The sequence below is a fragment of the Rhipicephalus microplus genome, chromosome 2, assembly GCF_043290135.1.
Source record: "Rhipicephalus microplus isolate Deutch F79 chromosome 2, USDA_Rmic, whole genome shotgun sequence".
Taxonomy (NCBI): Eukaryota; Metazoa; Arthropoda; class Arachnida; order Ixodida; family Ixodidae; genus Rhipicephalus; species Rhipicephalus microplus.
Genome location: NC_134701.1, coordinates 235,906,902 through 235,932,663, shown reverse-complemented (window position 1 = coordinate 235,932,663; position 25,762 = coordinate 235,906,902). Strand labels below are relative to the sequence as shown.

The 25,762-nt window shown below is 44.7% G+C and overlaps 1 protein-coding gene across 3 annotated transcripts in view; it reads left to right on the top strand.

Annotated features, from left to right (window-relative positions):
* The first annotated feature begins 5,570 nt into the window (after nt 1-5,570).
* Nucleotides 5,571-25,762, top strand: part of LOC119169514 (uncharacterized) — a 35,484-nt gene continuing 15,292 nt past the window's right edge. For 2 of the 3 annotated variants that reach the window (XR_012886961.1, XM_075877598.1), the window contains exons 1-3: nt 19,061-19,205; nt 20,156-20,478; nt 24,151-24,379. Coding sequence is in view for 2 of the 3 variants with exons in the window: in XM_075877598.1 (XP_075733713.1) it covers nt 19,193-19,205; nt 20,156-20,478; nt 24,151-24,379 (565 nt within the window). In the remaining variant the exon portion in view is untranslated. Of the gene's footprint in view, nt 5,595-19,060; nt 19,206-20,155; nt 20,479-24,150; nt 24,380-25,762 lie in introns of those variants that run through there. The other variant, XM_075877605.1, reaches the window with a different exon arrangement.

The window sequence follows — 25,762 nt, the reverse complement described above, 5'->3', positions numbered from 1 at the left end:
AGTTTACATATGTGCACTCCTCGACATGTTGAGGTAGTCATTTTACATTCTTGAGTAACACCGGGAGGTGAAAGACGACTTTTGAAAGATACTTGCGAGGGTGTCATAATGTCTGATATAGATGAACTACAGGATCTATTGTCGTGATAAGTCTACGATGTTCTTGTATATATATATATATACTTTTACCAATCTTCTTGGTGCCCTTAAGGATCTGAAATATTTTTGTTGTTCCTCTTTCACTTGGTTTCCAGTAATTCCAAATTACACGTACTTAGTTGAAGTTAATTTTACTTCCATTACATAAACAAGGAGCAGGTGCAAAAGATCGAAAAGGTCATACTAAGGGCTCCCGCTCCTGTTGGCGCTCAGCATCGGTGGTACAAATTACAATACACAATACACCACACACTTTGAATCGAAAGAAATGTAACATGACCAGTATACAAATCACACGATGAATAACGAATGAAAAAGAAAACATTTCGCTTAAATCAATTTAATGTAGATAAGTAGTCAGGAATACAAAAATATGGGCATTACACAATCGTTGAATCAGTTGATTAAGAATTTGTTGAATAAATTTCCCGCGCCGTCAGTAGAGAGAGAGATATAGAGAAAAAGGAAAGGCCGGTAGGTAAACCAGATATTAGCATCCGGTTTGCTACCCAGCACTGGGGCTAAAAATAATACAGGAAATGAGATTGCATTGCTATATTCAATTCTAAAAAAAGCATAGCAGTATGACATGGAAATGATACACATCATGTATATTCCATTTGATGCTCTATAATATACAGTTCATAGATTTGTTTTTTTTTTCACAACGTGCGAAAACCAACAGGGTTTGGGCGATTTAATTTTTGCGGAACCTTGTATAGCTTATATACTGCTTGTCATAAACTGTTCTGAATTTCAGTATTACCCTAAGCATTTCAATACGATTTTCTATACCCAGAGCATAGGAATCTGGCTACGAAATGACACACCAAAAACTTTATTGCAGTCCTGCGAGTCTTCGAAGTATGTCTGATTAAGGACTTAGACCTTTTTTGATCGCTACTCCTACTCCAGACTGTGGTGGCGTACTGTAGAACAGTACGAATGAAAGTTGCATGTAGAAAGGTACACCTAAGCTAATTGAAGATGGTTCATTCTTTTTATATTCACTACGCTGAAGGGACGAGGATGGAGTACGAAGAAGACCACTGACTCGCAACTACAGCTTTATTCAAAGGAATGACTCGAACAAACAAAATGTCATAGCCAACCACATCTCATCAAAGCTACTGCGCGTGTGTAGCAGCCCTGAGCTGCAATTTTTAAATTTGAGAGTGTCGTCCTTAGTAACGTAGAAAAAGCTTATTTGCTTCCTTTTTAGCTTGTTTTTTTTGTGGTCCAAGCGCATGTAGTCCTTTGTTTTTTTATATGAACATGAGTTTGTGGTTTGCACTTTCTGGCATCTATAAATCCCATGGATGACTCTGCTGCACACGTGCAGCCATTTCTCTGAGGCGTAGTTGGCGTTCGACTTATTCGAGTTGTTTCTTTGGATAAAACTTTAGTTACAGGTCAGGGCTCTTGTAGTAACCTTTTTTCGTACTTCATCCTCGTACGTTCCGCGTTGTGAACTATAAAAAAAAAACTTGGGAGCGTGTTGATATAACTGTGTTGTACATTAGAACAATCCCAAGGAGTCGAAGTTAAACCAAAGGTCTTACGCACCTCCCACCGGCACGGCGGATTTTGCAATCATCTCGAAGTTCTTGCGCGAAAAATGCAAAATTGATTTCGTTCTCTTGATGCGAAACGCCGCGTCAGTGGTTTCTTGGCGGTGATCTAGAACTAACCGTCCAAGATTCACGCTGTGTTGCTGCCAAAGCCTCTTATTTTTATAGCAGCCATTCGGATAACTGGAAACTGAATTCTGGCTTGTTGCGAGCGGTGCCAGAACCACGGTATAATTATGACCACCGGAAGTAATTCAATGTGCATGTTTCTTGAAATATAGGCTCATGCTTCTTGCATTTGCCCCCCCCCCCCCCCATTCTCCCCGCCGTGGTGAGCTATAGTGGCTAAGGTACATGGCTGCTGACCCGCAGGTCACGAAATCAAATCCCGGCTTTGGCGGCTGCATTTTCGATGGAGGCGAAAATGCTGTAGGCCCGTGTGCTCAGATTTGGGTGCACGTTAAAGAACCCCAGGTGGTCGAAATTTACGAAGCCCTCCACTACGGCGTCTCTCATAATCATATGGTGGCTTTGGGACGTTGAACTCCCCATATCTTGATTACCCCCCCCCCCCCTACTACAGGGAGGGCCAGTTGGTCGTTGGCTTCCAATTATTTCACTCCTGATCTCTCTACTGTACCGGGCATTTTCACATGGTGACTCTTGAATAAAGCTGTCATGCAAGTCATGCATTAATCTTGATGTAAAATTAACGGTTGACATTTTACGTTTACTTCATCAATTTAGTTAAGCACATATATAAGTGCAGAAAAAACAAAAACAAACATGATAGTTCCGAGGTTGGTGTAGCAGTTTGTTTGTTCTCTTCTTTATTGATTTGTTTCTGTCTCTCTCTTCTTCATTTTTTTTTTCGTCCGTCCGTCACCGAGGTGATCCGCTGCGGTGGTGTATTGGCGTACAGAGCTAAGCGGCTGACCCGCAGGTCGTGGGTTTGATCCCGGCCACGTCGGTTGTATTCCGAAGGAGACGAAGTGCCAGAGGTCCGTGTACTTTGCGGTATCAGTGCACGTTAAAGAAGGAAACGCCAGGTGTTCAAAATTCCGGAGCCTTTCATACGGCGTTTCCCGTAATCACATCATGGTTTCGGCATGTTATGCCCGAGATAGTATTGTCCGTCGCTGAAGATCTGTTCTAACAAGCATTTAAAAACAGACTGCACGTTTCGGCAACTTTAAAGAGCACTCGGGTAGAAGCACGCACGTAATCACGAGACACTCATTAACTAGATAACCTTTACGTTCGTAGTAGATTGCTGAGGGACGCTGGCTTGGAAACGAGCAACTAACTATATAGCCGCTCTGACATCAGCTTTCTATATGATAAAGGAGAAATAGAAAAGATGCGAGGACAACCGCACAATAGTGGTAACTCAGGTTAGTTGGTTGTTCATTATCGTGAAAAATAGCGCATTATAACGAATGAGGAACACAAAAACACAAAAGCTAATTGATACCCGACTTCCTCGCCGGGGTGGGGGTGGGGGGGGGGAGTTAAAACTGGCCGCTGTCTATGATATCTGCAACAAACACTGAAGTCGTCCCTATTTGGTCTCTTATAAACGTGCTAAACGACAACTAATAACTATTTGAATGCCACCAAAGCATGTGCGGGCGCAAGAACCACAGCGTGTTTTTTACAGCGAAAGCAGCTATGAGATCATAACTCGGGTCACGCACAGTTGTTTGCCACCGCGGCCGGTACAAAATTAGCAAGAAAATCTAGCACCAATGACACATTGCGGCTCGAACCCGAGTCCGCCGAGTGCGAGTCAATTATTCTACCACTCAGCCACGCCGGAGCCTGGGACTTGTTGGCAAACTTGCCTTAAGCAGGCTGATTGATTGATTGATATGTGGGGTTTAACGTCCCAAAACCACCATATGATTATAAGAGACGCCGTAGTGGAGGGCTCCGGAAATTTCAACCACCTGGGGTTCTTCAACGTGCACCCAAATCTGAGCAGACGGGCCTACAACACTTCCGCCTCCATTGGAAGTGCAGCCGCCACAGCCGGGATTTGAACCCGCGACTTGCGGGTCAGCAGCCGAGTACCTTAGCCACTATACCACCGCGGCGGAGCCTTGTTCTTGTTCCCCTATCAACTGTAATGCATACCCACTTCAGCCATAATTCATCATCGTCGTCAGCCACTGCGTGAACAATTGGCACAAAATTCCTTGCAAGTGTTTAGCGGATATCACGCTTCTCAGAAGAATGACAAAAAATAGCAAAGCAAATGCCGGCCTATATACTACCCCAAAATTTTATTATTAATGCCCTAGTGGGTATGAAGCAAGTGCGTTTGCAGTAATTACCCAATGAGTGTAATGACATGCAGATTCTCTATCTCTCTGTGCGGCACTTTCTGTTAGTGCTGCTAATTAAATAACAAAGGCGTTCCGTGCACTAGTGCCTGCGCATTTGATAAAAGTCCGATTAGTTTGGGTGCCTGGACATAAAGGCTTATTTTTAAATGAAATGGCCGATTCCCTAGCTAAGTCGTCAATTAGCGGACCGATTCTACCACTCTGTTCACCATCCGCTCATGTGACAGCTGCTCGATTCCGCAGACGTACGCTTATGGAAGTCTTTATATAGGTACAGCACTGACAAGCTCTACCGAATATCGCCATTTATTATCCCTGGCGAAGAGACCTTTGCTGAACTCGTAAACAAGAAGTAGCTATTGCAAGCCTGCGTTGCCGTGTACCAAATCTAAATTGCTACAAACACAGGTCTGCTCAGGTACCTTCGCCACTGGGCGCGTTCTGTGGTGAACTTGAAACAATAGATCATTTCTTTTTGATCTGCAGGCGGTTTAACACAATACGAAAAACTCTTTTAGAAATACCTTTACGTGGTAATGGTATGGATTTATCTGTGCCTGTCATTTTGTCTTTTGGAGCTTCCACTTTTGGGTTCTCTAATGTGACAGTAGGCGCGGCCGTCCGGGAATATATTAATGAAACTAATAGGTTGATCAATCAATCTGTACTAATAGTCTAACGTGTCTACAAGATTATATACGTATAAAAATCGGAGTATTGCTCTATTTTAGGAATAAATTAGTTTCTTTATTTAAATATTTATATGCATTAGATTGCAGGTAATCGGTAATCTTTCTATTATATCCCCATCATTCTGAGTCTGCACAATATATTTTTTTAAAACCACTCAATTCTTGGCCAATTCCCCATAGTGGGTATGCGCCACGAACAAAAGGTGAACAAGAACAAGCGTTTTGTAGAAGCTCTAAAGGGCCACTATTATAGCTTTCGCTGTGACTGTGCTGCGCCTTCCGCGCAGGCTTGTAATATCTTTTCATCGCCGTCGCTAATCGAAAATGAAGGTGCTCCGGCGAACGGTTCTTGTGTCACTTGCCGCAACCTCGTTTAAATATACGCGCGCATGCATCCTCGATCACTCCGGCAGAGCTCACGAATCAAGCGACTCGCTGATACAGGTATCCTTTTCGCGCACTAGCCTCGCCGTGAAGTAATACTGCTGCGGAATTTTGAATTCGGCGTAATAGCTACAGGAAATGAGTTCTGAAAGTTTTTTTTTCTTTTTCATTTATTCGGTAGTCCTGTTTATCTTTATCTGCACAGTGTTTCAGTCGCGCTGGTGGTCGCTTTTTTGTGACGTCATCCTTGTCGAGTCGCGTATCTGCATCCGAACGATCTCACGTGGTGTTCCTCGACAGAATTCTCGCGGCCACTAGCGGCGTAGCCGTGAAACAGCTCCCAGTGTAACCGAGAAGGGGCGGCGCGCGTTCCGGCTCGTCCAGCACTTCAGCGCGGGTGCCTTGCGTTCGAGCTGCTTCTCGTGCCAAGCTACTCACCGGTAAGTAACGGTGCTCCTTCGATTGAGCTCAGAATTTTGAATTTGAGCCGGTGAATATGGTCGCTGCATACCTATTCCACCATTATTTTATATTATCCGAGATGAGGACTCCGTATAGTTCGTTGAGAGAAGCACTGCATTGTCTTCTGTATTTCTGTTGTCTGTTCGTGCATGTTCTCGCGTGCTCGAAGTCTTGTGGGTCGTTGCTGCAAGACTTAATGCCGCATATTTTTCTGCGCTTTTTTTTAGATACTAGGGAATGCTTATACATTGTGGTGAAAAAAAAAACTTTGTTTTTGCTACATGTAAATCGGCCGTGTTTTGTAATAGCGTCGTGGTACACCAGCGAAACACACCAACAAACTTGCGCACTCTGAATATGAAGCTTCAGTTGCTTCGTGTGGGCTGTGCAGCAGTGGTGACAACGCAACTTAACATGTACAAGATTTGTTGTAGAGCTGGTGGCGGCCAGGGATTCTTCGTTTGTTTTGTACGTTATGCATTACGTCTTTCATTGCACAGCACCATGCCCACAAATTGAGACCACTGCAGATTAAAATGGGAACTATGTGTACGAGGTAAACAGAATAAAATTTTCCAAAACGCAAACTTTAGCACTGGTGAACTTGGAAATAGAGGCTCCAAAAGAGTCATGGGCAAGACCAATTTCATTTCAATAGCACGTAAAGTACTATCTAACTTGGATCTTCGAGCTCTAATATATTGCGTACAGGTCAAAAGGAAACGATCTACAGTTTCTGGCTCACCACAGAACGTGCATATTGGAGTTAGAGACTCGGCAGACCTGTTTTGGCCAAAATTTAGTTTTGGCACCTTACAGTGCAGCCTCGTAATTGCCACTTGTAATATACGTGTTCCTAGAAATGATCGGCGCCGGGGATATAATAAGTGCTGATATTCTGTAAAATTTGTCAGTGCTGTACAGGAAAGCTTTCCATAATATCACGCCTGCGAAATCGCACAAGCTGTCACATAAGCGGATTGTGGAAGACGTGGCAAAATTGGCCCACCTAATAATGACATCGCGAAAGAATTGGCCATTTTGTTTAGGAGGAGCCTTCTATGACCAGACACACAAGGTAATTGAACTTTTCCAAAGTTGGGGGGTGGGGGGTGGTATCAATGAACGAAACACCTCATACCTAAGGCGGAGTACTCGCAGAGAACGCCCAGTTTGTTCTTTTGTTTTTCCTTCAAACCTATGGCACGTACCCACACCGGAGAATCGGCCATGATTGCTCAGTTGAAAATTTAAAAGGTTATTTGAACAATGTTTTGTGATATAATACAAACAAAAAGGCAATAATACGTGATATATTAAATTAAGACTACACGTAATATGCTATTCAGCTTTTATTCCAGACTGCGAATGAGCCTGATCTAAACAATTTCGAAGAGATTAGCTAGTTTTTACTGTATTTTACGAACAAATATTTTGAAGGCAGGATTAAAATGGCACTCGTTTAGTAGTTAGAAATTATGCACGCCATCAAAGGCATCTCTGTGGCAGTATCCCAAACCTCGGACCGAAGCTGAACGCGACTTCTTCATTGTTTTTTTTTTTACAACATATGGCACGTACCCGCTTTTGCGGATTGGCCAAGAATGCGACGTTGAGACATTTAAATATTATCCTAAGAATGATAAGTGATTTAAAAAATAGAGTTGAAAAGCAATCATTTTCCTCTTTCTTTACGGCTCAGCTAGCGTCCCTCGAGCACTCTGGTATTTTCCCGGCACGTACTAGACCGCTTCGAACACCTGGTACGTTTTGTCGTCGACTCATAGAGGTCCACTTCTTTTGTCGTCTTGTTCATACCTGCGACTACTCTAGTACACTATCTTTATCTGCCCCACCCCCCCCCCCAAAAAAAAACAAGAAAAAAAAAACAAATCCCTGCTATACGCCCCCTTGTCTCTTGTGCTGTGATAGGCAGAGCAGTGTTGCCACAAAAAGATAAAGGAAGCACAGCAGCATTTACTTATGCCGTATAATATTTAAAAAAAAAACCTTAAGCTGGAGGCAAGAATATGTTTATGGACAAATCAAGAATCCATTACAAATAGAGACTTCAAAGCCATTCGAACAGTACAACATACGCGAACGAAAAGCCGCACGTTAGAAGCCATCGGAACGGTGTAGAATCGTGAACGAAGAAAAAAAAATAAAGGAAAAACTTCGCGGTACATTAAGCCTTGAAATGGGAGCTCGTGAGCCGACAGGATATATCGCATTCGGTTGGACATCCTGAAACCAAAGGAGCAGCGTCCGGTACGCAGACGGTAAGCTTACTTTACGTACAGACGACTGCTGTACTCGTACACTACACGTCTGAAACTTGAAGCCCAACACGCATTCGTGCTCGTTCTGGCGAAATACGATACGTGCGTAGTGGAAGCGTATAGTGTCCAAATAAGAACATTTTCAAACCTTCTTCGCAGATTGGTAGATGATCAATCATGCTGCACAGATTTATTTTGCAGGTAATATATACTGTAGTAATGAGTGTGTTTAAATGTCTTGATTAAAACTATTTTGGGACGTTAAACCCCACAAATCAATCTTGAATAAAAGTACGAGTAAATAATAATGGTAATACTAATAATGATGATGAGGAGGATAATATTGATGAGGAGGATAGTAATAATGATGAGGGGCACGACACCATTCTCAGGATGGAAAGCTTACGTCCATTGCCTTTCCAGGTCGCCTTTACCTAGATCATATGTTCTGAACTGCTCGGTTCGTGCAACGTAGCTGCAGAAGATTCCCCTCCAGGATGGCTGCAATGGTTGCACAAGATGCCAAGTTTGGAGCCAGCCGGGCAGCTCGTCTGGCAAAATGGACATAGCACAACTGCATTGGACACTGCTGACACCCTTCATAATCGTCAGTCAGCTGCCGCGTCTTCCGGGCACGACACCATTCCCAGGATGAAAAGCTTACGTCCATTGCCTTTCCAGGTCGCCTTTACCTGGATCATATGTTCTGGACTGCTCGGTTCGTGCAACGTAGCTGCAGATTTCCTTCCAGGATGGCTGCAATGGTTGCACAAGATGCTAAGTTTGGAGCCAGCCGGGCAGCTCATCTGGCAACATGGACACAACACAACTGCATTGGACGCTGCTGATACCCTTCATAATCGTGAGTCAGCTGCCGCGTCTTCCGGGCACGACACCATTCCCAGGATGGAAAGCTTACATCCATTGCCTTTCCAGGTTAGTTCCCTGAAAGGTGCTACTTGTGTTAAATCCAATAATTATTGTTTGTTGGCGGTGTCGTGTCCACGAGACCTGAAAGATGTGTTTAAGCGATTTATAGTTTGTGCATCGGAAACGTGTTATGCCTTGTCTGCCTTAACACTTATGCTGTCTGGCGATGTTGAGCCAAATCCGGGACCAATGACTGAAGCTCAAGAAGAGGCATTTTCTGCTGCCCTAGACACAATTAAAAAATTGGAAGAGGCACAAGCAGGCATGCTTTCCGAGCTAACTAGTGCAAAAGCTGGTCATGCTGCTGCTCGGAAAAGGATTGATAAGCTAGAAAAAAGGCAGGAAACACTTATTGCAGAGCTTAATATTTCGAAAATGAAACAGGAAGCCGTTGACGGCGAAATTAAGTTGCTGAACGCAAAGATTGCTTCACTGTCACTTGCTTCTACGTCTGGAAGCAGCTCGGGTGATGCTGAAGCAAGTGCTAACGTCCTTCGCAGTGTACCTGATCGCTTGGCCACTATCTCTTTTCGGTGCGAAGACACTGAGAACAGAATGCGACGCTCGAACTTGCTTTTCTTTAACATTGCGGATGACGAAAAAGAAGACTGGGCTTTGTCCGAGCAGAAAATTGTGGAATCCTCCTCACAAAAGCTTGACATTAACTTATCCAGCACAAATTTCGAAAGAGTGCACAGGTTAGGCAAACATGCTGACAGCAAAAAGAGGCCTACCATTGCGAAAATGACCTTCTATATAAGGACAAAGCGCGCATCTTGTCCGCTGCAAGAAAGCTTAAGGAGTCCGAGTTTTCTATTCGGGAAGACTTCTCTCCTGCTACACAAGAGGCAAGAAGAAAGCTTATCGAATTCGCCAAGGCCAGAATAAAACTCTTTAAGCTATCTGTTGACAGATTGCGCATAGATGATGTAACATACGTGTACGACCACGCAACAACCACGGTAGTGCGACTAGGCAGATAGCTAAGGCGTGGTACTGGCACCTGTGAATTCAAGCAGGCACCTGAGCCTCAGAATTTACCGTCACTCACCATATCATTTACTAATATTTGCAGCCTTCTGCGAAAGCTTGACCAGGTCTGTTCCTTCCTTGATGACACGGGTTCTGACATAATCATCTTCACCGAGACATTGCTTCATGCGGATATTTCAGACAATATTAGTCCCCTACAAAATACCTATAACATTTACCGTTGTGATCGCGTTAACAGAAGGGGTGGAGGCGTAATTTTGAATTTGAATTTGAATTTTATTCATCAAGCGTGAACATGGAAAAGTGTATGGGTACAGATTATAGGCATTAAAAAGACAATAACCTTTTATCTAATGGCGTCTGCAACAAATATAGAAATTGTATGGGTTGTTTGCAGAACTCGAGTTGAGAAATTATTGATTGGTTGCTGCTATCGCCCTCCAGACACTAATCCATTATTTTTAAGCGACTTACGTAGCACCATAACTCATGCTGTTAAGACGTGTCTAACTGAGCTCGTTCAATTATTTGGTGACTTTAATTTTCCTTCAATAAACTGGAAGCTGCTTTCATCGAATTGCCATGTTTCCACTGCGTTCATTGCCTTAACATTCGATTTTAACCTAGCCCAGATCATAAGCCAACCCACTCGTGACTCGAATATACTTGACTTGGTATTAACAACGGCACCAAATACTATATCAAATATAACATACATAGATGGCTTCAGCGACCACCGGTTAATTCAAATGATTCCCAACGTCCCACTTCTTCTCGCAGGAGCTAAAACAAAAACAATTCGCAATTATAATAGAGGTAATTACATTGTTATAAATAATGAATTATGCACGTTCTTCGAGAGCGTACTTTTACCATCTTTTCATAATCGATCCGTAGAAGACAACTGGACACTCTTCAAAAACAACTTAGCTTCATTAGTTAGTGAACATATTCCTACAATCAAAATAACAAATGATAAACAAAATTCATGGTTCAATAAATCACTTAACAGATTAAGAAATAAAAAAAGATTGTACGCGGCGGCTAAACGCACGCAAACTGCTGCTTCGTGGCAAAGGTATGTAGACTTCTTGAATGGCTACTGCTCCGCGATACTTGCCGCCCGTGATAAGTATGTTTCTCATGATCTACTGTCCCTGCTCACCACTAACGCTAAGAAGTCTTGGAAACAAGTGTGCCCAGAACGTCACGATAACAAAATAACGTTGCAAAATGACGACCACAATCAAATTCCAGATCAAGACTGTCCTGACGCTTTCAATACTTTCTTTACATCAGTTTACACCACTGAAGATCATACAAACGTCCCCGATGTAGCCGATCTTGACTATCCCTTTTTGCAGCCCATTGAAATCACTGTTGACCGGAATCGTATCTATAATAAATAATCTTAAACTGTCCACGTCAGCAGGCGTTGACAAGATTAACACTAAGATACTAAAGAGTACAGCCTCACCCTCGAGTAAAATATTGTCACATCTTTCAGCAATCGCTACCAACGGGACAGCTTTCACATGACTAGAAAATTGCAAAGGTCATCCCCGTGTTTAAAAGCGGCAATAAAAACTCACCTCAAAATTACGGACCCATTTCTCATACATCCATCTGCTGTAAGATGCTTGAGCATATAATCGCCTCCCATATTTACAATCACTTAGAGCAGAATGACTTTTTCTTCCCAAACCAACATGAATTTAGAAAGGCCCTATCATGCGAAACACAGCTTTTCGAATTCACGACTGACCTACATCATCACTTAGATCAAAACTTGCAAATTGACTGTCTTTTTCTAGATTTAGCCAAAGCTTTCGATCGTGTTGCTCACTGCCGCTTAATTTCTAAACTCTCTTCTTTGTGTATAAATTCATCATCTCCGTCATAGATACGGAACTTTCTTACTAACCGGCAGCAATTCACCATTGTTAATGATTTTTCATCCCCACTTTCATACGTTTGTTCTGGTGTGCCGCAAGGGAGTGTTCTCGGTCCACTGCTTTTTCTTATTTATATTAATGACTTAGCAAGTAATTTATCCTCACAAGTGGGCATTTTCGCTGACGACTGTATAATTTACCGAGCAATAACTAGTACTTATGATCACGTGCCCCGCCGCGGTGGTCTAGTGGCTAAGGTACTCGGCTACTGACCCGCAGGGCGCGGGTTCGAATCCCGGCTGCGGCGGCTGCATTTCCGATGGAGGCGGAAATGTTGTAGGCCCGTGTGCTCAGATTTGGGTGCACGTTAAAGAACCCCAGGTGGTCTAAATTTCCGGAGCCCTCCACTACGGCGTCTCTCATAATCATATAGTGGTTTTGGGACGTTAAACCCCACATATCAATCAACTTATGATCACGTAATAATTCAAAATGACCTCGACCTCGTCAGCAATTGGTGTAATAGTTGGCTAATGTCCCTTAATTCAAGTAAATGTAAAGTAATGTCCTTCTCTCGCAAACATTCTAACTCCGAGTTTCCTTACTTTATTAATGGCGATCCCGTATCTAGTGTCGACTCTTTTAAATATTTAGGTGTAACCTTCACATCTAACCTTTCTTGGACTACCCACATCACCAACATCTGCAGTGACGCCTCACGATCATTAGGCTACATACGCCGCAATCTACGTAAGACGCCCACAAATATACGTGATTTAGCTTACGTAACATTTGTTCGCCCTCAGCTAGAATTCGCTTGTGCAGTTCGGTCCCCTTATTACAGATATTCAACTAACATGCTGGAATCGATCCAGAATAGAGCCGCTAGATTCATCTCACAAAACTACGATCATAGCGCAAGCCTAACACAAATTCAAAAAAGCTTACCACTTCCCCTTTTGAGCAGCCGACGTGATCTAAACCCCCTTTCATTATTCCATAAATGCGTACATGAAACAAGGCCATTATCAATGACATTGCAAACATCTGCATTCACATCAAAGAGACTAATTAATCATCTTTCATTCACACGCATATACGGTAAAACATACATTTTTAACTCATCTGCTCTCCCCCGTGTCATCCACATGCGGAACAGCCTTCCAGATGAAATCGTAGCAGAACGCAATCGGGAAAATTTCCGGCACCTTCTACTCACCCATATCAAGGATTAACTGCTCGTTTTATTCATATAAAAATCGCCACATACGCGTTTATTCACTACTAGTATCTCGCTTTTTTTCCCCTCTTACTTTAATCTTATTTTGTTTGATGGTTTCAATACTAACATGCCATTCAGTTCTGTTGTTTTATTCAGTGATGTTTTTTGAATAATGAAAAGTCTTTTCACAATTTGTGCTTGTTTCTTAGCTTGTTTTACGTCATTATCTCACGTGTATACTCATCTGATGTTCATTGCCGTTCTGATGCTGTTAAAATTATAATTATTTTCTCATTGTTATTCCTGTTAGGACTTGTATAATAATTGACATTTAGTTCAATGAATGTTATTGTTTGTATTGAAATTGTACCAATTCATGTATGTATTCCTTTCATGCTCCCCTTACACAATGCCCTGTTGGGTCTGTAAGGTATTTTGAATAAATAAATAATAGTAATAATATCCAGGGTTTAACGTCCCAAAACCATAATTTATGAGACGCCGTAGTGGAGGACTCCAGAAATTTCGACCCCCTGGGCTTTTTTAACGTGCACCCAAATCCAAGAACATAGACCTACAACATATCTGCTTCCATTGAAAGTGCAGCCGCTGCAGCCGGGATTAAATCCCGCTAACTGAGAGTTAGCAGTCGAGCGTACGAGTAAACAGAGGCGGAGAGAATGAGAACAATATGTTACGCACAGCCTCGGTGCATATAGGCACTAAATTACTTTTCGAAGCTAGTTATATACCTTGTAAAACGATTCGGGGCGTTGCCGTGCTTGTAGATATTGCACTTTCAGTCAAATCGGACCCTATTCTATTGAGTCTTCGAATTCATTAGCCGGTAACCATGAATAGTTAGTCTTTTCGTTTTCTAGTTTGGATAATTCAAAATTCATCTTTTAGTTTCGTTTCGGAAATTGGACCTTAGCCCGCAATTACTTTTAGATTTTCAACAAGCGTATGATGGCCTGAAGACTAAGCATTCGTGGAACGTATTTGAGAATTATTAAACATATGCGGAGGGGGGGAGGGGTCTAGTGGCTAAGGTATACTCGGCTGCTGACCCGCGGGTCGCGGGATCGGATCCCGGCTTCGGCGGCTGCGTTTTCGATGGAGACAAAAATGCTGTAGGCCCGTGTGCTCAGATTTAGGCGCGCGTTAAAGAAGCCCCGGGGGTCAAAATTTCCGGAGCTCTCCACTACGACGTCTCTCGTAATCATATAATGGGTTTCGGATGTTAAACCCTACATATAACTCAATCAATCAATCAATCAATCAATCAATCAATCAATGTACAGGTGGGTATATATGTGACGCTATGATGAATGGGAGACGTGGCCTGGCTCGTACACCATGTTTATTCCATTCTCACTTCTTCCTTCTCGGCTTCTACTTCTAACTCCTAACCATAGCTACCTCCTTACGTTACAGGATTCCCCCTCCCCCCAAAAGAAGGCATAGATTACGAACACGAAAAAGTAAACAAGGAGAGGTTAAAAAGTCACAAATGTCAAAATTCACAATTGGTTATATGCTCCAGGGGAGTTCCGTAAACTTTCAAAGACTTCGGGGGGAGTGCAGCAGTCCGGTTAACGCAGGAGTTCTGGTGGGCGAGGCTGGTGGTTGCGTCCTGGATAACACAAAAATGCTTTGGACGTGGAGATAGGGGTAATCATAGCTGGCATTCTTGTAAAGAATGAACGAGGTTCGAACATGTTGCAGAATCGACAGTTCCGATATTGTAGGCATCGAATTCCTCGTCGTGGGTGATACACAGGCCATGCAGGCAACTTGCGTGCGCGTTGATCGAGGTTGACTGGGTGCTGCCTGTGTTCCTGCCGAGTACAAGGGGTGTTTTTGTGGCCTTTGGAGATTTTTCTATCGCGATGCCGCAGATGTTTTGATCGAAGGCGCATTTTTAATCTCTGGTGGAGAATGTATCCACGACGATGGGCCTTTTCTCAATGTTCTTTGAGCCTTAAGAGTGGTTTCGATGAAGTTTTCTTTCGTTGTTGACAATGTTGAAGTAAACGTTGACGTTGTAGTTTCTTGGTTTCGTCGACTTGCTTGTGGTGTGCCATTGATCGTGGTGTTGCAGCATACTTAGCAAGTCCTCCGCAGGCTTCTACGACGTGAACCGATGGAGCTGTTTCCGGCGCAAGACAATGTGGGTGTTTTTGTGCGCTTGAATCTTCTGTATTTATAGACCATTCATTGTTGGTGGTTTCGTGAAGTTTTTTTGTCGTCAGACGTCGCACCTGCGCTTTTGTTTTCATTGTTGGCAGTGAGGTTGTATACTGGATTCAAGTCGCTTCGATCTTGTGATTGATGAACACTACGTGCTTCTGCAGTAGTTTTCTTCACAAGAGGGTGGTTGTAAATGCATCTGTCTTTGTGGAACTGCTGAGCTGAATACTTTGTATGAATGCCATTTCTGTGAACATTCGTTGTCTGGTTTGGTTTCATGTGGATTTACTAACTCGTCATGCGTAAATGCGATGATCCCATGAGGTGCTTCATCAGGTTTATCAGTAATATTGATGACAGGTGATGCCAAGTCAGTTAGCAAAGTACGCATGCGGCACGAAGTATTAAATGCATCTGGGTCAGTGAATTCAATTCTTTTATACAGCGAAGAGTTCAGCATTGGCGATATCTGCGCAGATGAGGAACTTGGTGGAAGGTTGGGAAAACGACAGCGTGATCTCTCCGTGATCATGTGACTAACTTCACCTCACGGGAATTGTAAAGTCATGCTCTGTGCTCGAATGCGTGAAGGCTGCTTGTGACTGCTATCACTGAGTTCGAATGCACTGAGAGTGCGTGTTCTCATCGAATCTTCATTATAGTCTTGAAACCAGATGATCATTTCTTCTTTTATCTTTTGCCAAGACTCGTCGTTCTCGAATATGCGGGTGAGGTAAAATTTAAATGCCTCACCGGTGACGTCGTCGCTGAAGTTCGTAACCATCTCCCTTTCCGACCAAGATGCAGCGGTAGCGTGGCGCTCGAACAGGTCGAACCAGTCTTGTACTGGTATATATAAGTACCGAGAAAACGTTCTTGTGCATGTGTGCTTGATAGCTGAAGGTCCGTACTCCCCTCCCCATCTGGGTCGAGCCTCCTTGAGGTCGGGTAAGGACCATCTTAAAAAGAGTTACGTTGTATGATCACGAAAGTTTAACTATTTCATACAGCACCGCATCAGGGACTTGAACTCGGTACCTGATCGCAAGCAGGGTAACTTCACTACGCTGTGGCTTCGGACAAAGCTTTTGCTCCGGGAAACCAATGCACTCATTTCATTTGTGGGGTGGAGCAGCGGATACATTCGCTTATGTGTATGTCACATATAGCAGACATTCGGGGAACTTGCTTGATCTCTGCCTTTCAAAAGGGGTACGATTTGGGCGTTCTTGTTGGTCACCGCTAAGCAGAACACATCAACGAAAACACATTTTTCCGGGTCTGTTTTCTCAGCCTGTGTTTGTTTGTGTGCTGCGTATTCCGCAAATAGGGATCAATGCCCTGCTTTCTGGTCTACACTTCCACGGCGGACGGATGTTGCCTTAAACCAATTGATGAACGAAGCGCAAAAACTGTTAGTAACTTCCGGCGCCAAATAAACCCAGCTCCAAACAGGTGTGAAAAAAAAAAACAAGAACGCATGCGCCACATCTATTTTTCAATAATCGTGCAATTTCTGGCGCGCGACTTTTCTTGGTGACTCCAATGGCGATCAGACGACGTTGCACTGTCGGAAATGCGAAATGGGCATAGACACTGCACAGCAGAATATGAAGGGATGAACCTGAGTCGTGCGAATAAAATATTTCGCTGTAGTACTCGGTAACACTATCTTGACAAAACTTCGAAACCTTCAGTGCGAGGTCGTGCGCACGATTTGGACGCCAGCGTCCGGAACGAGCCGACGTTCGTCGCTGGCGCTCCGCCGAACGTGTGCTCTCGTTGACCGGATTACACCGATATCGTCACTTGCGCTGTGTCGGGTCATCAAGTATTCACTGTGGGGAACATCCGGACACCCTTCCCGAGCCGGTGGGACATCTTATTCCTTCTTTATTGGCGTCGGAAGAACTTATGCACCCGTTCAACCGCTAAACCTAAGGGCTGACCTAGCTCACCTATACGTGTACGGGCCACTGCGCCTGGCGACGTGGCCCCTTCTACAATAATATGACGCTGGCGCCACTTTAACCACCGGCACGATTACTACCCTATGTGTGCAACCTGCTGTCAGCGCCAACGACGCCCAGGTTAACCCCTTGTGCCACAGACACATACGTCCCACTTTTCGGTCTGCAGAAAAAAAAAAAAAATGTCTGCCACGTCACCCGTCGCACTTTAGCGCAGCGCTTAATTCTTCGTAGTCTCCAGGAAGTTTTCTTCCATGCTTTTGAAAGGCAGAAGTAATTTTCAATGCAGCTTAAGTTCGGTCAAATTTTCGATAGCCACTGAATTTTTCTTTTCTTCGGAAAGAAACTAGCCATCAGAATGCCAGATAGTTGCGATTTTTATTTCTTTTTGGAGAGGTCATTATAGCTTCCAGTAATCACGTGTTTTTATAAATTTGCATATAACTTGGACCGATAAATGCATCCGAACGATCCTCTGAGAAATTAACCCCGCACATCCCTGAGTGCAATTTCAGGTATTAGTGCTTGCCAAACACTTTTCTTACATAATATACCTTTTAAAAGGTAGGCACATATTCAGGAACAACAGCTGTGCTTGACAGTTTCCACAACAAAAGTAAGGACAGTCAATTAAGCAAAAAAGAATGGCAGGTGCTTGCGGTGAAGTAAGCTTTAGAGAGCCGGGGCAGAATGCAATGAAAGCTCGCAAGAGGCTGCAATGCAGGTGTTGTTCTCCTACTAAAATGAAGTCCACACAAGTTTCCTCTTCACAACTTGAGAAGTGATACCTCGCGCCACTCGCTTGTTTTTTTTTTTTTTTCATCCCAAATAACCGTTCAAGCAATCATGGTAGCCTTAATGAGGCAGTGGGACAGTGTTTTCCCACTTTTTTTTCAGAACTTTCTCACAAGTCAGTGGGACATAAATGTCCCACTAATATATGCCGCACTCCAACCCACATCGTTAGCATGCTCGGGGCCGGCGAGTGACGCCGACGTGAACTGTAAACCATTGTGATTTCCAATCGCCGGAAAAAGTTCGACCAAACCCGAGCGGAATCAATGCAGCCAGCCGGTCACGCAAGCATTCCGCCCAGCCACGTTGCCGCCGGGGCTGTCCCGACTGACAACACTCCTGTGACTACCTTGGATGCGCAACGCTCCTTGGTGGCGCGCGCCCGGGCAGCGGCGATCTTCAATGGCGTCCCGGACTAGGGACTGCCACTTAGATGTACAAGAAATATATTTTACCACCATCACCACCACCATCCTGCAGCTTCTGCAGACGTATCACGCGTCGTACCGACGCCAGCAACAGTACATGTAATGGAGCCGCGCCAGCTACGTCGAAAGCCACCACCACGTTCACGCAGACCCGCCGCGGTGGTCCAGTGGCTAAGGTACTCGGCTGCCGACCCGCAGGTCGTGGGCTCGAATCCCGGCTGCCGCGGCTGCATTTCCGATGGAGGCGGAAATGTTGTAGGACCGTGTGCTCAGATTTGGGTGCACGGTAAAGAACCCCAGGTGGTCGAAATTTCCGGAGCCCTCCACTACGGCGTCTCTCGTAATCGTATAGTGGTTTTGGGACGTTAAACCCCACATATCATCGTCTCATCGAAACGAGGCCGCCAGTGGTAAGCAGCCGAGCACTCTAACGCCCACTCTCCCGCGACGGACAGTTTCAATTTATTTCCATATACAAATACCACTAAGATACAAAACGCTGGTATACAGAAGAGGGGTGGAAGGAGGGGAGCTGCTGTACTTATTCTGAAAACTGAGCGTAGTGCATGCAAAGTTCTCGACCAATGTTCTGATATCTGCGATTTTCGTACTTGCAGAAATCCTGTTTTTATAGAAATTGTGCTCTTAAATACTTCTGTCATTGATTCACGAGCTTAGCTGTCCTTTAGAAGGTTTTTAATCTTTGTTACGGGAATGCATGAATCGAGTAATATTTTTACCTATATTTTTCAGTTCTAAACTTCGTGCGCGGCGTGCGCTTATCTGCAGCACCGAAGACATCGTATAGGCGCAACCATTGAATGACGCCTATTCTCCACAAGATCTACGCGTGGAACACAAAGGCAAGATGCTGAAACCGGGTGAGCTTTTCCATTTTTTTTTTTGCGTCGAGCTACAGTCTTCGTGGAATCGCAGCAATTAACTCATCAAGCGTGGATAACCACAACGTCAAGGGATATTGGCATTATATTTCACCACTAATGTCTTTCTCTATTAGGACAATGTCATTGCGTGAAGAAAGAAAGTGCCGTACACCTTTTTTTCAGACATGCGATTTAAGGTTGTGCAAACGCAGCACCACATCATGTGGCGTATACTTCGAATAGCATTCGAAAAGGTCTTCGATTATTTTTTTTTCTCTCGACGGCTATTTCTTTTCATGTGCTCATCAGCAAGGCGTGCATACTCATATAGGAAGGTGTCCTTTCTGTACCACTTATGTAACATGGTAAATGTTACTTTGACAAGCAATTGCACCCCACTCAGAACGTTAGACAGTCATATGACAGATATACTATTCAACAATAAATGCACTTCGTACTCTTTCTCATATGTCAGCTAAAAAGAAAAGCCCCACGTATAAAGACTTGTTCCTAATGTTCAAAGTACTAATAAAATGCTCCGTTTGCCTATCCACATTCGTGTGTCTTGGTGAGCCATGATGCAAGTCTGGCATGTTTCTATGTATGCACGTCACAAAGTTTGCTCTGATAGTAAATTGTATCAATTAATATCAACATACCACGTGTGAACAGATGCTCGTATGTCAAATGTGGCCACGTAAGCTTCGCCATGTGTGTCGCATGGTGTGAATCACGTGACACACACATATAGGTCACCGCCCCCTATGAGTAACATCCCCCCCCCCCTTTACGATGCTCCCGTTGAGCAGAAAAACTCGGCCATCGGTGAGGCCTGGAAGCAAGGGAAAATCATTGTTATACTACATTTTTATTTTATGGGAGTAGGTGCATTCGCGCGGGTGATATTAGGTTTTACGGAGCTGTAATTTGTCCTATTCATTACGCAGGCTTTCAACAGTATCACCTAGTGCGATCGGCTTTACACGCACCACGCCGGCAGCCCCTTCAGCAACGCTACACTACGCACCATGCCGCAGTGTTCTTTCAAGGCTCTTCGATTGCTTGTCATAGCTTTGCGTTGTCGAAAACTGGAGATTTGATTTCCGAAACCAGCGCTCGGAGTCCTCGCTTCCTTCACCGGCGCTGTGCTCATACGATTGCCGCTTCAGCGCCCACAGCGAAGAGTGCTCGCCAGCTGCTGCGGGACGCGCCGCCGCTCAGTTACAAAGAAAGGAGCATCGAGATTACCACATGCGGCGAACTATACAAGGTAAGTTGGCGGAAGATGGTTCTTTGGTGCGCATTTCGATAGGGACCTTAGTCCCCATCGAAATACGTACGTACTCGCACTTATGTTTTGGCGCACGTTAAAAAACCCTACGTGGTCTAAATCACTCAGGAGTAGCCCTTTATGGCGTACCACATAACCATATTGCAGTTTCGGCACAGAAAACCTTTTGGTAGGATACCATGGTACACTGGCGTGGCCACAAGAAGGGGAGGGAGAGGAGCTGGAGCGGTTCGGCACTCCTCTGAAATTTCTGTTTGGAATATTTGTAGTGCGTACGCAAAGACAAACATGAAATAGGTCCCCCTCCCGGCACTCCTCTGAAATTTCTGTTTGGAATATTTGTAGTGCGTACGCAAAGACAAACATGAAATAGGTCCCCCTCCCAAGCTTCCTGCGAAGATCTCTAGCTAAGCTAGTGCTGCGGTACAGCCGACATGAGAGTTGAACAGCGCAGCTTTCTGTGCGAGTTGGTTCGTCATGGGTAGATTTGAAGGTATAAATACCTGCGAATAGAAGTTCACACCGCAGACTATAGCACCGGTCGCGCAACCATGTGAGACTGACGACCAAAAAACCACTGATGGGCTCACCGGCAAAGGCTACATGCGAGCGACAGGAAGTCGCCAACCCGGAGAGTCGCATCGGGATCTCGTTATATAAGCGAGAACTCTGCTCACCTGGCTGGCAGCGATCACCTGATGGCCACCGGTATCCAGAGCCAACTATAGGTGCGCCGCATTTATTGTTTTCGTCGGCTGTTCATGCGCACAGTTCCCGGCCGCCTCATGGAGTTCGATTCGAGTGAAGAAGATGGTCGTGGTGCTTATGCGCTACGCCATGGTGCCAGCGCTGAAAGTCCAGAAGCCTTCAAAGAAAATTATCCACCATCTCCCCTAAGAGAACCCTGATGGGATGCGAAGCAGCAGCGGCGCGCACGTCGTTGACCCCGTTACAGTAACCCCGTTGAAACGGGCGTCGACGCGCGTGCTGGAGGAACGGTTTGAAGCGAAACTCGGTGTATCGTTTACTTCAAATTACTTCAAAAGATTTTTTTTTTTAACGCAAAGACACGGAAGGTGGGTTGGGTTTCCTGTAAGTTTCATCGTAGATAAACGAGCCGAAAGAGTGTTTCCACTCGACGTGCAGTCGAGTGTTGCGGGCGGTGGAGAGGGTGAAGCGAGAAAGCTGTTAAAAGCCGGCAGAGGAGCCAGCAGCTGCAGCGGGTGAGAGAGAGAGTGACGTACGCGCAGCTGTGACTTGACTTGACCAGCAACTGCGGTGAAGGGAGCGCGGTGCGGCGCGTTGGCACGGAGACACGGACGGACAGCGTTACACAGCCTAGTCAAAGAGCTGCTTTGCATCTAAAATGAGGCAGCAAGTGATTTGCGAAAGCAGTTGGTTTGCGACCAGTTGCAAAGCGACTAACTTGGTTGCGTGACCGGCGCTAGTCACCGGTGTGAACCAGCTTAAAACCCGAGCACAAAGAATTGACTCAACTTCTCTTCTGCTGTTTTTTTTGTTTCGTTTCTATATACTCGTTGGGAACCCGTCAGGTAGGGGCACACATTGGGACTGCTTTTCTGTGTGTGGCAGCGAGAGAAGTCTAGGGCGTGAATGCCCAGCAGTGCCGCATGGATGGCGGGTTCCTTGGCTGCTATACTGGTGTATTGTCGCCTTGAGTGTGGCGTGTATTAATGTTCTTACATGACACGCATTTCGTGATTACCATGTTCGCACCATTCACATACCTTCGTCATCCATTCACGTGATGTAATACCGAATTTTGGCATATGTGAAGGTAGCGAAACGGCCGCGACCGCATCATGTGTGTGGGACGTAGTCATGTTGTTACATGATACGCATGTCATGATCATCATGTTTCGACGTGTCATTTACCCATGTCATCCGTTCGCGTCACGTAATACCGAATTTGGTACATGTGAAGCTAGCGAAACGGCCGCGAGCGCATCAAGAGCCGTAGCATGTCGTCATGTTTTTACATGACACGCATCTCATGATTATCATGTTTGCACCAGTCACATACTTTCATCATCTATTCGTGTCCCGTAATACTGAATTTGATTCATGAGAAGCTAGCGAAATGGTCGTGAGCGCATCATGAGCATGAAATGTAGTCGTGTTCTTACATGACACGCATCTTATGATTATCATGTTTGCACCAGTCAAATACCTTCGTCATCCATTCACGTCCCGTAATACCAAATTCGGTATATGCAAAGCTAGCGAAACGGCCGCGAGCACACATGAGTGTGGCATGTAGTCATGTTGTTACATGACATACGTTTCATGATTTTGATGTTATGGTCTGTCGCTTGTGTTCGCCATGCAGTCATGTCATACCATACCAGTTTTGCAACATATGTGCATGAAACCACCGCAAGAGCAGCAAGACCATGACATGTAAATCATGACATTTATGACATACATGTAACGATTTTCATGTTATGACTAGTCAGTTATGTTCGTATATAGTCATGTTACATCATATTAAGTTTGGTATCGATACCATTATCCAAAAGGCCAGGAGGGCTAAAAGTCGTAGGCGGATGGATGGATGGATGGATGAATGGTGGGTGAGTGGGTGATTGGGTGGGTGGTTGCGTTCAAAGTCGCCGAAGTTCGCCAAGAAATGCTTCGCATTTAATACGGGCGATGTTGTGAAACTACATTCACTGGCGGTAGAATGCCCGCGATTTGGCTCAGTAGCCTTCGCTCAAGTGGCGAGAAAAGTTGTCGCCGAGTATAGACCCTTTCACTGTTTACAAACATTGACCGTTGATGACTTTCGGTTTTGCCCACAGATGGGCCTTAATAGCCTCGGTGGGCAAGATAAGCTTGAAAAAATAGCCCACTGATTTTCCACACTTTTCTTCTCTTACTTGGCAAAATATATTCAAATAAATGTTTTTTTGAGCTACATAATGTGATAAGACTCCTTTAAGCATTACGCACGTTTCTTTTATCTGAAAAACTAAAGAGAGATTTCCCGTACCCTTGAAAAGAACTCCACAAGGTACTTCCAGTTTCGAAGTTTGGAGCTGGAAATCAGATGACAGGAAGTTTTTTTTTTTTTTTGGGGGGGGGGGGGATTACAACATTTGCAATCTTGGAACCATCTATAGTTCAAGGTTCTCACTCTGCCTAGCTAGCGGGCAGCAGTCACAAAATTTTGTCTCTTGGTGGGTCGTTGGAGTGAATAGTTAAAATGAACGAGGCGGAATGCGGGGATGTGAATTTATTTGAGCAAGATGTTAGCTAACGTTTCTGGAGGATGTTAGACGCTATGTTTCGAGGAAAATATTGATACTGTTCTCGAGAATGACTGCAATCTAGAGATGAAGACACCAACTCTGAAATAGTTTTCGTTGCACTGTTATGTTTTGCCACATGGTAACAAGATGTGGTACATCACGAAAAAAAAATGCTACAGAGCAGCCATGTCTTTTCAGGCCAAGAACACACTTATTAAAAAATATATATATGGGACGGAAGCAGCGATGCTTTGGCCGGGTCATTAACAAAAGGTCCACGAGCCGCATGTGGCTTGCTGGCTTCGTGCTTCAGACCCCTCTGCTTGTTCATTTCTTTACACGAAAGTTAAGGCCTTAATCTCCACTTTGCGGGGCGCAGAAATGGCGAGCCGAAGGTCGTCGTGGGTACGAGCAGGCACCAGAGACGGGTGCTCATGTGCCCGTTACGTACATTCACACGGGGCTGGACCGCATGGAACACGGCGACCGCACTGAGCGACCATTGACCATGATGTTCACGGGTGCGCCGGGACAGTACCAGGACTATAGCTACAACATCCCTTTCCTTGACAAGAACGGCGTGGACGTCCTTTGCTTCAACTGGCCTGGTATGATACTGTTTACGAATAGTTTCATCGGAAGTTTTGCGCGTTTTTGCTGCTTTATTCACGGGTAGACTGCATTTAGTGGGTACCAGACCACAGTTCGCCTCCGTCTTAGAAGGTAGACCATCCGCCAAGAAGCTGATGACTTGTATAATTTAACGAGTATATGTACTGTTCAGTGTATGGATACATGAACGTACCAGTTTTCAGCCTTGTTATTTTAATTTAGAAGTGAAACCAGTCGCAATGAGGGACCAGAGGTCTTCTGTAGTCATGCGACTATGACCGTGCATGCACTTACGACTTTTGTGACCAAGCACTACATGACTGAAGCAACAGAAAAAGATCTCAACATACATGCAACATAACTCCGAGCTTCGAAACTTGTAACAGCAGAACATGAAGTTGAAAAGTTTTTATGGCGCTCCTCACTTCTTGGTGCTGAAGATGTAATGGTAGTATGTATTGCAGCAAAATGGCATGTTGGGCCAGTTGGATTACGTTCATAATTAAAAATTTCGTATAAGCGCACTAGGAAAACGGACAGACAGAAGAGGCTGACAAAAACAGCGCTTGCTCTCACAACTGAAGTTTTTTTTTATTCAAAAAGGTATTTAAAGCGGATACATAGATTTTCGCGCATGTGCATCAGAACAGGGTGCAACAGAAACCACTCTTGTCAGGATGACAAAAAATGTACATATTATGTAATATTATGTATCATTTTTTATATTTTACATGTACTAGGTGTCGGGATACGCGTACTCTTTATCATGCAGCACAATCGTAGCTTGGCTAATACAGTCATGTCCCCTCTTTGAACGACCGCCTTAGAGAACATCGCACATCTGTTAAGGCACCAGGCGACAGTCATCTTGCAGATCACTGTAGAAACTTCGGATGTTATCCTGTGTTTAAGGAAACAAAAATTCCAAGAATTTCTCCGAGGGTGAGCATAGTCAAGTGCGAATACACGGGGTGATGCTATGAGGGGTATTTAATAATTCGCACTATTATATTTATTAATCACACTATGGTGCCTTTATGGTGTAATGGTTCCTGGGAATCGCAATTTGATCACACGGGGGAGTTTACGTTAACTCACTGGCGAATGCTAACGGATTTTAACTTTACTCCCCCTCACGACCCGCTCTCGACGGGAGACTGAGAGAGAAGGCGGGCGCGCGAGAGAGAGGGGTGCGCGCGCAGCTGCAGCGAGCGAAGGGGGAGGGGTTATAAGGCGCGTTACTGACACCGATATCAGCGTCGCGTCCGTGGCTTATTCGGTAGAGCGTCGCGCTGCGGCCCACCAAGTCCTCTTTCTTTTAAAGATAGAGAGAAGACTGCGGACGCCGCCGACGGCGGTGGATGGTTTGGGGTCGCTTA